The sequence below is a fragment of the Thermobia domestica genome, chromosome 15 (genome assembly GCF_964235325.1).
Source record: "Thermobia domestica chromosome 15, izTheDome1.hap1.1, whole genome shotgun sequence".
NCBI classification, from domain to species: domain Eukaryota; kingdom Metazoa; phylum Arthropoda; class Insecta; order Zygentoma; family Lepismatidae; genus Thermobia; species Thermobia domestica.
Window position 1 is genome coordinate 195583422 of NC_137468.1, and position 14950 is coordinate 195598371.

General features: G+C 38.0%; 1 protein-coding gene across 1 annotated transcript in view; it reads left to right on the plus strand.

Annotated features, from left to right (window-relative positions):
* Positions 1 to 14950, plus strand: part of LOC145671988 (degenerin-like protein asic-1) — a 76371-nt gene that overhangs the window by 35056 nt on the left and 26365 nt on the right. The window contains exon 3 of the mRNA XM_081741173.1: positions 9916 to 10022. Within this exon, the coding sequence (XP_081597299.1) occupies positions 9916 to 10022 (107 nt within the window). The remainder of the gene's footprint in view (positions 1 to 9915; positions 10023 to 14950) is intronic.

Consider the following 14950-nt stretch of genomic DNA (forward strand, 5'->3'; position numbering starts at 1 on the left):
TACGATAATTACAGTATAATCCGATTTCGTAACTAATTATAAGTTGTTATGTCAAACAAAGAAGAAAACATTTGAATTTCGAATTTCATACATTTTCATTTTTTACGTACTATGCATGCGCCCGTCTAGATTCCCGTAGTTGCCACATTTATTTTTCTCACCCAATGTGTTGGGATTATATTAGTTAACCACATCCAAATCAACTTATTAACTGAACTCCAAGCAAACTCTGAATACATGAAAGTACACGCTTATTAGTACAGAGCTAATAGGACACTAACTAATCGCGTGACTAACACGTGATTAACGAATTCTTTCTGAATACCACCCAGTGACTTTGAAATATGTATTACCAGAGATGAAACTACTTTTCTGCACATTCACCATCGGAAATAAGACATTTGTCACACTGTAGGGTCAACTTTTGTATTCCGATCTCGTAAACGACAGTCCCATAAAAATGGAACCAATGTCTCACAAGCGTTTGCATTTATTCATCACTACCAAAATGATTACCGAACAGAACTTAATTGAGGCGTAAGATAACATGAAAATCGAACGTCACTGTCTTTAGAACATATCAGGCTTTCGAATGATACTATGCATATACAGTTATTTGTATAAAGTCAATGACGTAATCACACTACTGCTTTTTTAGAATTTTCCAAATAAAAGACCTTGTGTTTATACAAAACCATTTTTATTAGCCTTACTTTGTAAAATAAACAACATTGTTTATACAAGGACACAAAAATGCGTGATTCTGTTTACATTGAGACAGTTCATTGCGGATGTAGATGGGAATTGTTTGTGTGAATTTGCTAACTTAATTATAACAAACATGATTCTCTCCTATCCCTGTCTTCTCATTAAATTTATAATTTTCTTTCTCGCTCGTTGTTTGTGTCTGTGATTATTAAAGAATTGCACTGAAAAATAATTACAAGCTTTATCAGAGTATAAATGCGTGAGATTCACAGAAAAAATAAGCTACGTATCTTTTTACGAGAGATCGTGAAAGTTTAATCGAGCGAATCTGTAAAACTTGTTTAGAGTATAAAATATACTGTTAAATCAAAAAGCTTTGTTGTTGTTATTATTGTTGTTGTTGTTGTGTGTGTTCAAAAACTGGTACTATTTTTTCAGTTATGAGAAGATTAATAAATGTGAAATTATGTTTGAAATATTCAAGACATGATACCTTGATTCAGACATCAATCAAATTAATGTACCTGCTCGAGTAGTGATATCATTAATCACCTATAAGACTCTACAGTAATTCTACAGAGTTGATAGTCGGCTGCTTCCAGGTCGCTGGGTCCGGGTCATTGGTTTGTTAGGGCCTCCATTTTGTTTGCGTCACTGGGTCTGTCCAGGTTATAGGTCTGTCTGGGTCTCCGGGTCTATCCGGGTTTATCCAGATCACAGGGTGTGTCTGGGTCATAAGTCCGTCTGTGTATCTGGGTCTGACCAGATCATAGGGTCTGTCTGGGTCATAGATCTGTTTCAGTTACGGGGACTTTCCGGGTCATTGGTTTGTCTGGATGGTATACGGACAAAATCTCGCGGCCGAAACATCGCCGCCCAAAATCTCGCCGGCCAAAACCTCGCGGGACAAAATCTCGCCAGGCCAAAACCTCGCGTGGCCAAAACCTCGCCGCCCAAAACCTCGCGGGACAAAATCTCGCCGGGCCAAAACCTCGCGTGGCCAAAACCTCGCCGCCCAAAACCTCGCGGGACAAAATCTCGCCGGGCCAAAACCTCGCGTGGCCAAAACCTCGCCGCCCGAAACCTCGCGTGGCCAAAACCTCGCGGGACAAAATCTCGCCGGGCCAAAACCTCGCCGCCCAAAATCTCGCCGTGCCAAAACCTCGCCGCGAATGAAACTTTTCTTTAAAATTTACCCAATCTGTTTCCTAATATGCAATTCCACATTACAAATAATAATAATAATAATAATAATAATAATAATAATAATAATAATAATAATAATAATAATAATAATAATAATAATAATAATATACAAAACATCGTGTGCGTGGGCTTTCTCGGGTTATTCCCGTTTCCTCCCACTTTCTTTATTCGATCATTTCCTTCATCCTGGTCATCTACGTCTCCTTTAACCTATAGGACATAATCAAGGGACGTCGTAAAAACTCATATATTGTTTCATATTTTCATAAATATTATTAGATTTTTGTTAAAATTTTAAGTTTTTGGATGTTCCAAAGTTCACGAAACTAACCTCGTTAGTTGTCATTACTTTCCTTATGCAGACTTTCTTTCCCTATAACCAGTTTAAAGACATCCTGTCGCCCTACCTTCACATTGAAATCCTCTAATACAGAAATAGAATTTTCATATGGTATCGCGGGACTTGGTCAAATACCCGTGATACTTCTTCTGAAACAGCGTCTTTTATACCGTCATCCTTATCATCTGTTGGAAGATTTACATTTTGGTCAGGCGAGATTTTGGGTATGGCGATATTTTGGGGCGCGAGGTTTTGGCCCGGCGAGATTTTGGCCCGCGAGGTTTTGGGTGGCGAGGTTTTGGCCAGGCGAGGTTTTGGCCCCGCGAGATTTTGGCCCGCGACGTTTTGGGCGGCGAGGTTTTGGCCAGGCGGGGTTTTGGCCCGGCGAGATTTTGTCCCGCGAGGTTTTGGGCGGCGAGGTTTTGGCCAGGCGAGGTTTCGGCCTGGCGAGATTTTGGGCCGCGAGGTTTTGGGAGGCGAGGTTTTGGCCAGGCGAGGTTTTGGTCCGCGAGGTTGTCGCCGCGAGGTTCTGGCCGCGAGGTTTTGTACCCAAACCGTCTGGATATTTGGCACTGTCCAGATGACAGGTTTTGTTGAAGTCATTGGTCTGTCTGGGTTACTGAGTCTGTTCGGATCATTGGTCTGTCTGAGTATCCGGGTATGTTTGGGTCACCGGATCTGTCCGGGTCTCCGGGTATGTCCGGGTCATTAGTCTGTCTGTGTATCCATGTTTACCCAGGTCACAGTGTGTGTCTGAGTCATAGATCAGTTTATGTATCCGAGTCTGTCCAGGTCACATGGTCTGTCTGAGCCATAAATCTGTTTCAATCACGGGGTCTCTCCGGGTAATTGGTCTGTCTGTGTATCTGGGTCTGTCCAGTTCAGAGGGTCTGTTCGGATCATTGGTCTGTCTGGGTTGCCGGGTCTGACCGGATCATTGGCCTGTCTGAGTATCCGGGTCTGTACGGGTTATAGATCTGTCTGTCTCTGGGTCTATTTGGGTCAAAGGTTCTGTCCAGGTGAGTGGTCTGTCTGTGTCTCCGGGTCTAACAGAATTAGCGGATCAGACTGGTCTGAGAAGTGAGACTCAGAACTGGATGACCCTGGAAAAAGTCATGACCCATGATCCATTTCATCTCTGATGTTCTGATATTGTAAATCACCCTTTTAATGAAAGAAGAAAGAAGTGTTAACTTTTCCATCAACTTAAAGCGTACCATACAAACTGTATGTCTCTTTTTCTCATAAATTTCCTTGTAACTGGAGTTGATTTCCTTGTGCACTGATCGACCCATATTTAGTGCAAACGACACGTATGTAAAGATTTTTATGTTGTATGTATATACAACAATTAGAAGCTTATATTAATTTAAAAGTTTTTACTTCAATAAATTTCCTCCAAGTTCAACAGGATATTTTTAAATGAATTTCCTTTATAGCTCACTTCCCATGCTGTTGGAATGTAAGAATCGTTTTCATAACGAAATTTCATTTACATGTGCCAACGTGTTACATCACAAAGAATAAGCATGTCCACTCCGTAGAGACACGTTTGAATATGTTGTACGTGACTTTCAGCAACAACTGTCAGAGGGTTTGAACGACAAAAACAGTCCCTCCTCCCTTTCTGTTTTTTCTCTCTTTGTTTCTATGTTCCCTTGCATACACAGGAATTTCGAAAGAGAATTTCAACACTGGCCTTCAATGGAAGTTTCCTTTTTACTGTGTCAGTGTATGCTAACACAATATGACAGAAATATGCTGAGTTGGACGCAGAGCTATAGCCAGCCCAGGGGCAAAGAAAATCACAGAGGGCAATAAACGAAACACCTTTTGACTGATTCAATGCAAAGAGGAAATGCAAGGTCTTCGAATACGTTGGTTGCAGGGTTCGATTTGTTAATTTACCAGTGGGGGGGGATAGGTATATCACAATGTGTAGTGTATTTGCATATATATTAGGGGCAGTGGGGCTTCAAAGCTGGGAGATGGCCAAAAATATTTTGTGTTCAAATTCAAAATCTAGCTAAACAAAACATTCAATTATCAAAAGTAACAAGACAATAACAGAAAATGTAATAAAGATAAGAGTGATACAAAAAGTACGTACATACAACAAACTAAAGTTGTATTTTTTTAAAAGAAAAAACATTACTTACGTTTTGGTTGAAAAGACGAGATGCATGTGAACATTCTTCGACATGTCTTGCTTTCCCGGTAGGATTGTCTGTAGCACTGTGACGCTTCAATTTTATCCACATTGTTGCATATTTTTCGGCATTAAAGGAACGCAAAGGTGGACCATTTATAGATACAAAAAGGAGCTTGCTAAGTGTTACAATCTGCATACGATTCCTCCGATCATTCAATGTTTGATTCATAGCACTAAACCCACGTTCACATTCTGCAGTTGATATCGGTACTACTTTTACATCTTTCTTAAGTTCCTGAACAGCTGGAGGCATATAAGAAGGATTGTTCTTGTACAAACGAAATTCTTTCACTACGAAGGAAACACCATTCACTGACTGTTTCAACAATTTGGATAATCGAGGGATGGCATCGTCTCCGAAGAACACTTGTTCATTTTGATCAACAGGCCAAGAAGCAGGGTTTAACACTGAAGCATCAACGAAAAAGTCTTTATTTGGAAAACGGAAGTTTATGTTGTCTGAAAGGGATTAAAGAAATTTCAATCGAAATGTGTCAAATTTTGTTTTATCACTAGCAGTAGGCTTAGTGATGGGCACTCCTTTGAATGTATCTCTTTGCTCTAATTCATTAAGAGCATTTCTTGATCTCGGGGGATCAACAATCTTTTACGCGCAAATTGATTGATATACCAAATCGATTTCTCGTTTGGCTCCAACTGCAGATGCACTTCTGTTCTGCAAAGACCTTTCAAAATTTCAAGAACATCATATATTAATATAAGTTCCCTGATGAATAACCAGCTGGTTAGCTTCTTTATTAAACTCTCGAATTTCGATCTCTCACGCACCGGACGGGATGTATCTTTACTAAATTTAGTCAAAAGACTGCACAATGCAATGTAACTTTCACACAGTCATCGCACATAATTGAATTGGGATTTGTTGCAGAAACACCGTCTATAAACGTATTGTCGATACGTACGCGTTCCATATTATCTGCGTTAAGAGATCGAATTTCACGGAACAAATAACTAATTTGATTTTGTTTATTGCCAACCACGGTCTGCTCTTCTTCCAGTTATTAAAACGAGATAATTCATAAACACAAACAAACTATTTACTGAGCAAAACAATATATTCACATAAAAAAAAGACATACGTGTTACAGTTTCGCCAACTAACATTTTGGCTTCATCAGACTCTATCTTCATGGAGGATACTGAAAATGGAAGGATTTTTGTAAGTATAAGAAAAAAACTTTACTACCTGTACAAGGTGCAACATTGTATTTACGGAAACATAGTTATATCCAATATCAAGGATTGTCTCCCAGAGAGGTCTCTACTTATGTCAAATATTGAGATTTCATTTATGATTTCTTTCTGTTGCATTAGTTAATAAGTATGTAGTTTGTTTGGTTCATCAGATATCTGTAATAAATATTCATTTTTGGTGTAGGACATATTTCTTGTTTTCCTTCACCTAACGTATTAATGCATTTCAAATTAAATATTTTATACCATATATAAACAAAATGGCTTCTTTTATATAACCACTATAACTGCTGGGTGCCCTACCATTCTTCCTCCTTAACATAAACAATTTGGTTTGGTCTCTTTAAAGTGCCAATGTGTAATACTAACAAAAAGTAAAGAAGAAGACATCACTTAAGTACCAACAAAGGATTCACATTATTTCCGTCTATATGTGGTTGTACAGATTGGTCCTAGGTAAACAACAAACTTGTACTTAGTCTGATACAGAAAATCTTGTGTATGATAGAGAATCTTAAACTAGGTTGCCATGTTCCAAGGATCTTGTAGTTGTCATTAAAAAAAATCTTGCAACCCTACAATATTTCTCCATGTAAACATAGTCTTGAAAGGGACATGCGACAATCTTTTCATCTTGCAAGGAGTCAAACCATGAGCAACTTTCTGGGTCGTCCTGTTGGCTACCAGCTATCGCCCTAACACTGACATAAAGAAAAAAAACAGTTTCACCGCTTCCGGAAAACAGGGAGGGAAGGAGCGTCAAAATACACATTTTTAATTAAGGGATTCACTGTTTGTTCACTAGAGTGCAGTGATGCATGAGTGGAGATATCTTTCTTGCTTTCAGAAAGTTGTACTGTGTAAACATTAAATACAAGATCGGGTTACAAGATTTTTTTAATGATAGCTACAAGATTCTTGCAGCACGGCAAGCTAGTTTTATCAAAATTTATTCTCTCCCGATTTTCTAGAGTAAAAGACAAGTTTCTCTCTCTCTCTCTCTCTCTCTCTCTCTCTCTCTTTCTCTCTCTTTCTCTCTCTCTTTATCTCTCTCTTTCTCTCTCTCTTTCTCTCTCTCCTTCTCTCTCTTTTTCTTTCTCTCTCTCTCTTTCTCTCTCTCTATTTCTCTCTTTCTCTCTCTCCTTCTCTCTCTTTCTCTCTCTCTTTTTCTTTATCTCTCTCTTTCTCTTTCTCCTTCTCTCTCTCCTTCTCTCTCCCTTTCTCTCTCCCTTTCTCTCTCTCTCTTTCTCTTTCTCTCTTTCTCTCCCTCCCTCTCTCTCTCTCTCTCTCTCTCTGTCAGCACGAATTTCGTCAAGAGAACACCAAAAGTAGCGGAATGTCACTACTTTCTCTCCCGAGGCAAAAAAAAAAAAAAAAAAAAAAGGAAAAAAGAAAGAAGCTGGTACTGTGCCAGATGCATTCATTGCCAGAGCCGTGAAATTGTGGAATCACCTTCCGGAAGACATTCGAAAATCTACCCCAATATCCACGTTTAAAACTCAACTCAAAAATTACGTTTTGTTTCAGACTTAGCAGCAAAACTAACTAACTAAATACTTATTTCTGAATGTATTATGTCTAACAAAGGCATATTATTATTATTATTATTATTATTATTATTATTATTATTATTATTATTATTATTATTATTATTATTATTATTATTATTATTCCTTTTCTATTTTTTAATTTTTTTAAAATTTTAAATGTGTTCTCTTTTCAATGTTCTTGCCGTACTTCAGTATTGGATTTTAGACTTCCAAACTTCGCTATACATAACAGTTAAATGCTGGAAGTTTTATAGAACGGGTATGCAATGTTCTCCCTAAGTAGGAACATTACAATAATGTACATGTACCAATAGAATTTACTTTCCTACTCATATTATCATGATTGTCTTTTGGACTTACTGTGTAGTATGAGTGTCTTCATAGTTTGAAAGTGAGGTTGCTTAAAAATTATCTTTTAAAACCACATTTGTAATAATGGTTAGAACTGACTATTAGGGATGCGCACGAGACAAGATTTGAGACTGTCTCGTCTCGAAAATGTGCTGTAAAAGTGATGTTTCGACTCGAAAAATGTATATTTTTCTATTGAAAGAGCTGTGTCTCGACTCGAATTTTGTCAGGAAAATCCTGTCTCGACTCGTCTCGTGCGCATCCCTACTGACTAAATCCGTATTACAAAAATATTTGCCTCTGTTCGAACAGAATGAAACAGTTTCTCCAAAGATTTTACATAGTGTGTACTATATCATATGTTAAAATCGTCTAAAGTTCTATAAGCCAGTCAGAAGTTACAGCGAAAAAATATTTAGGTGAAACTAACATTACTTTTGTAATTGAGTGTACAGATACGACTGTTGTTTGGTGTTATTCTTAACTTTTGGTGTAGTATCTTAACTCTAACCTATCACCATGGCGAAATAAAATAATAATTTACAATTTATTTAAACTAAAAAGCAACTTATAAGTTCCAGAAAGGGTTGAACATTTTCTTCCCTCTGTAAAATTTGTAAAATTGGACAATGGAACCTTCGCGTTCTAAGGACGCGTACATATATATTTTTGTTAACGTTGTAACGGTAATATAAGTATACTGTATAATATATACCAAAGCAATGTTAAATTTGACAGTGTTACCTATTGCAGAAGGAACAATAGTTCTGTAATAATAGTGATAAATAGACAAATAAATAATGTTGGAAGTCTTAAATAATATACGAGAGCCATCCAGAAAATAAAGGCCGTTTAGTTACACAAAACTAAAAATATAATACTTATTGGGAAAAGCAATTCTGTCGCTTCATTCATTTCCTTACATAATCACCAGCTTCATTTAAGCATTTGTCGTATCTGCTCATGAGTTTCAAATTCCCATGTTATAATCTTCCGCCACTAGTTCGTTAAGCCAAGTGACCACTGCATCGAGACATCTTTCTTGTTGAATTGTGACTGGTGATGAGACCTGGATGTCTCATATCACCCCAGACAGAAAGTCCAATCACCTGAGTGGCATCATCCCTCATCACCTAAAAAAACAAGAAAATTCAAACAGCGTCTCTGAACACGAAAGCTCATGGCAACCGTCTTTTGGAATCGTATAGGTGCTCTTTTGGTGCATTTCATGCTAAAATGTACTACGATCATCTTGTTGTTGTATGACTCTAAGAAAACTACGACGAGTCATACAAAAAGGAGGCGAGGAATGCTTTCTGGAGGAGTTGTACTTCTTCACGACAATGCCCACTCTCATACTATTGCTGGGGGCCGCTGTGGCTCAGTGGTAGATCGTTCACCTTTGGTGCTTTGGGTCCCGGGTTCGATCCCAGCTCCCGCCAAGTGAACTTTGTGGTGGACAAACACCGTGTGCGTGGGTTTTCTCGGGGTTCTCCCGTTTCCTCCCACTTTCTTCATTCCACCATTTCATTCATTTCTCATAATCACCGTCTCCTTTAGCCTAACCGGCATAACCATGTTACGTAGAACTCAAAGATTTTATTTCATTTTTTCATACTGTTGCTGCAACTCAAGAATTGCTGGATTAATTCGAATGGATTTTTTTTATGATCCACCCAACAGTCCACGCCTTGCTAGTAGCGATTTCTACCTTTTCCTTAAGCAGAAAGAGTTTCTGGGCGGTAAACATTTTGGAGCTTCTGAAGAGTTGGAGAATACAGTTGTCATCTGGCTTAATGTTCCTTCGACATGGGGATTCTGAAGCTCGTAAATAGGTAAGACAAGTGTTCAAATGAAGGTGGTGGTTATGAAGAGAGAAACTCCAGGTATGTTTATTTCTAATAAATGTAGGGTTTTCTTTTTCTTTCTTTTTTTTTTTTTTTGTATAGCTAAATGGTCTTTATTTCCTGGATAACCCTCGTATATATGTAACGAGGAAACTTCCTGAGAAAAGCATTCTGATGACTGAATGAATCATCAGTTTCCTTGAGACCTTCGTCAATCATTCATAAATGGAGACGTAGAAGAGAGAAATCAACCTTGGGTTTGGTTATCAATAGAACTGAAAGAGAGAATTAAATTCCTAAAGAAATACGTGCGCGTTTCTCCAATAAGTCATTCATTTGCGTCACTTCCTGTTCTATGCATCTTAAACAAGCAAACATCTTATTTTGATGTATGCATAAAGTTCCCATTTTTTCAAGTTTGCCAACAATAATTTTAATTGCATATTAACAATACCCCTCTTTTGATAATCTTGTCTGATATTGTAGAGGTCGTAGGAAGTTGAAGGACCGAATTCTGCTTCACGTCTTCTTCAAGGATCTTGCCCTGTTGCGTTACAAAAGAGATATTCTCTATGGATGGCATGATTTACTTGGTAAGTGGCCAAACACATTAGTGTTCTCTATTTAAATATGCTTATTTTTGTTTAAATGTGCATTTGAAAGGTAAAATCGTAAAATAAAACTTACAATACACCTTTTTATGTTTGTATGATGTTTTTTAATATTTTCATGCAGAAGGTATAAAATCCAGAACAATAGCAAGAAAGGATGATAAAGGATTACAAAATAAAAATTGAATATACATGGGAAGTATTGCTTGCAACCAGGGGCGGATCCAGGACGGAATTCGGGGGGGCTGTGGGTTGTAATACTGCTACTTAGACCTACTTTTAAGAGTTCCAAAGTCTGGGATGGGTTTTATTTATATATATAAAATAAAAAATTTTCCTCTTCTGGAGGAGGGCGATCGCTCCCTGGATCCGCCACTGCTTGCAACACAATGATTTTGGTGCAAACCAAGCTATGTATGTATATATATATATATATATATAAAATCGTCTCTTACCTTAAGATCGTAGCATTCTTATTAGATCCTTAGTGACGTAATATGGAGGCTTTGGGTCCAGCTATGTTATTATATTCAACATGTCTCCCACTTGCTATCTTCATTTCGTAAGAATGAAGGATACGCCCTCAAATATTTGGGAAAAAATACATGTAAGATGTGTTGTATCACAACGAGAGAGTATACGTCCTCACGGTGATAATGATAATAAACGAAACAATTCTGGAAACAAAAATGAGACTGCCTTCCAGAGTGAAAGAAGTTAAGCCTAGATCCTCATCTCCTTCGGATCCTTACAAAGGAAATTTATTTTCCCTTCCCTTCACAATGTCACATAGCAATATACATATTTTCTAATGGAATAGACCATCTGGGCATTGTCTTCAAGTAAATATTCAGGTGGCATGTTGAAAAGCATCATAAAATTTGACAAAAGAGAAGATAAAAGTAAAAACTGACGTACTACATGATACGGGATTAAAGTAGGGATGACCCCAACCGTTTCCTGTTGGAACTGGTTTTCGGCTCTGAACGAATCCGGTTCTTGAAGATCCGGTTCTGGAACCGGGTTTTCGGATCCAATTTTGAAACCGGTTCCTGAGATCCGTTTCCGGAACCGGTTCTGAACTTATGTACGATGTTGTCTAGTAAGGAGAAACGTGTGCACGTAATCGAACAGGAATTTTTTGTGTGTAAGCTACAACTGATTTTATTTTTCACAAACGAGTTCTGAAACAAATGGTGTAATACCAAATCATTACTAAACATAAATAGCTCGGACTCATTCCAGGTTTCATTACTTAAGTAACTTTTACTTTTCCTGTGTGTATTTAAGTATTTACGGTGAAAAATTACCACAATACGGACAATTTAAATTTCCTGCAAATTCTAAATACATTGCAATGCAAAGACAATATTACAGCTACAGAAAAAAACTAGCCATTTTTTTTTTTTTGTTTTGTTTTCACTAGGGATGGTTCTAACCGGTTCCTGGTGGAACCATTTTTCGGCTCTGAACGGATCCGTTTCTAGAAGATCCTGTTCCTGAACTAGGTTTTCGAAACCATGTCTGAAACTGGTTCCTAAGATCCGGTTCCGCAACCGGGATTATCGGATCCAGGTCTGGAACCGGTTCTGAAAACTGGACATCCAAGAACCGGTTTCTGGAGAATCGGAACCGCAGGAACCGGAACTTCGTGGCCATACCTAGATTAAAGCTTGTGAAAAGTACACCGTCAACAAAATAGTAACAGAAACAACGGAAATCAGCTGATAGTAATGCGCTCTTGGTCTAGTGTCTAGGGGGTTCCGGATTCAATTCCCAGTCGTTCTAGGTTACTGGAAAAACGAGTAAAATTAAGTAAAAATCTAGTTATAAGTACTAATGAAAGGTGGAAACAACCGATGTTTTGTTTTACACGTCAAATCCTATATAGGTGTGAATTCTAACGCAAAGAATAAAAACCTGATTGACTGGACCGAAACTCGAACCCGGGACCTCCGGCATACCGTGCCGATGAGTTAATCTCTACACTTAGAATCCAGACTGACTTAATCGCCATTGAATACAACCTATCTGGCTTAAGAAAATAGAAAAGATGTCCGATCATTCACACTCGTTCCCTGAGCAAATGTTCGATTGTTTAATTTCTGTACTGATACATATCTTCATACTTCATATAGCTTCATACTTCATACTTCTATAAGTTCCGTGAAGTTTAATTTTTGCTTTAATAACATGTGATTGCACAGCAGTATGTGACTTGGTTTACTAGAGATGTCAATAAGTCATTATTTTCAACGATGTAATGTCGTCAGTATCCAATGACTTCGACCAGTAGGGATGCGCACGAGACAAGTCGAGACATAATTTTCCTGACAAAATTCGAGTCGAGACACAGCTGTTCCAATAGAAAATATATATTTTTTCGAGTCGAGACATCACTTTTACAGCACATTTTCGAGACGAGACAGTCTCAAATCTTGTCTCGTGCGCATCCCTATCGACCACTACGTCCGCTGTTCGACAATACATATAAGTTAATACTATATGACTAATAACTGCCAAAGAGAAGCTCGTTCAGGTTTAACCTTCTCCTCACATGGACTCAAATATGAACAGCTCAGGGAAACACAATGTTATGTCACATTTTTTTTTTTTTAATATTTGAGCAAAGTAGAAGCGAAGTTTCAACATTTCAATGCAATTTAATGCAATGGCATCTGCCAAACACGCTTTCCCTTCCTCTGCAGGTACATTTTCGAAATTGAATTGAATTTATTTTAATTTCTCTTTATTTCAGCGCGCGGCGTTCACCCGGAGGCTGCTCTGCCACCTAACCCTTGTCATCATTACAAAGAAAAGAAAAAAAACAAAGACACAAATTTATTTTGAATAGTAAACAACAGTATCGGAGATATCGTCTTCGGGACATGGTTAGGATATTGTTTTTATTAAGTACCGGCAGAATATGCTGAGACTTTCTGTAATTGAGAGAGAAGCGTATAAAGTAATTCTGTATTTTCTAAATTGCTCTAGTATTTTGAGTGGAGAGAGAGCTACCATATATTGAATCGCAGTAATCAAACAGAGGCAAAATGAGATTGTTAACACGATATAGTCTTGTTTCTTGCGACAAATATCTACATATTGTTGTACAACATGTAGGTTCATATTGTTCTACAATTCAACTACCTACATATTGTTCTGTGATTCGATCCCAATGCATTCCACCTAATGACTCAATTTCACCCGAAGTGGCGCTTATCATTATGTTCCCCCGAGCCGCTCATATTTAAATGAACAGTAAACAATAATATGTTCCATCCATGTTTATTTTATGTCAGAGTTCCGGAAATAACAAACGAAATTGTTAAAAGTACCCATTTGTGCTTTGTATGTAACGTAAGAAAAGGAAAACGATTTCATGGTCTGATTCTAGTAATGTTTGCTTATTTTTAGCAAATAGCCACGCTTACAAATATATATATATATATATATATATATATATATATATATATATATATATATATATATATATATATATATATATATATAAAACCTGTTATCTTTACAAAGACACTAAAAGTAAAAGTCTGATATTCTCGCTTCTTCAACTGTGTTTATTTAAGCCTTTCACATGAGTGATCGGCCATTTTCTTCCATTGTATAGTAATTACTTTTTTTTTATTATTTCATCTAATGAAAAGATGAGTTTAGTTACGGGTGGTCTGAGAGTTTATTGCTCGCTGTAAAACATCGTTAAATCCTGCCCTTGGGTGGTATAACCTAAATAGAAGCGGATAACATTCTTCTTCGTTCTGTACATACATGCTACGTGAATCCCTTTTTATGAGCTTAGATTCTCTGATAACGTTTCTTTAACATCGTCTGGTGATTGTTATCTAATAAATTATTATGCATAAAAAGGTTCTATATTAACTTTTAAGTAATAAATAAGTTATGGGCAAAGTCTAATGTTGATCTTTATTATGTTAGAAAGGACCTCCCGTACAGAAGTATCAGAAATGAATATTAGCACAATTAGTAATGTAGAGAAGTATGGAATCCAATCCTTGACCAATGCAGAATGTCGGGGTCAGAGATGGTCATCCTCCCTCATTTTGCCCTCATGAGGGCCGCCCTCACCCTCACCTCACCCTCATTTTAGTAGTTGAGGGTGAGGGTGTTGGAGGGTGAGGTCGATAAAGTAATTGAGGTTGAGTGTGAGGGAGGTTGAGTGTAAGGGCGTCAATGGAGGGTGAGTGTGAGGGCGTCAATGGAGGGTAAGTGTGAGGGAGGGTGAATGTGAGGGCGTCAATGGAGGGTGAGTGTGATGGAGGGTGAGGGTGAGGGGCGTCAATTGAGGGTGAGGGTGAGGGAGGGTTAAGAAAAATGACCATCTCTGGTCGGGGTTACTTCCGTCACCCGAACTTCAAATAGAAAAGGGTCGCGGTAGTTCAATGGTAGAGCGTTTACCTCTGGTGCATGGGGACCTTGGTTTGATCCCAGCTCGTGCCAAGTGAACTGTAAAGGTGCTCATGCTGCTAATTATTCCGGACGTCCGCTAATACAATAAGTTCTACACGCAAAAAGGAAAACAACAGCTGTAAGCATAATCTCATCTCTCCAAGACACCATTTAGCATTTATCACCTCTTCAAGACATCATTGCTACATCCACTTTAAGATCTGATCCTATATCACGTACTGTTGCAGTCTCAACACTGAAGACGTCCCCTGATGATAATTCATCCTCTGAAGACATCATCCGAACTATTAAAGAACTTCTTCAACTTTTGAAGGATTTAAACCTGATCAACATAGTACATACGCTGCGTACCTAATGCCAAAGCTGAAAGCCGTCCCAGATCTGTTTAACAAATTCACCATCCTCACGGATTTCTTTTCTGAACTATTACCGTAGAGTCAAGAAGCCGTTTCAGCACTTCAGCA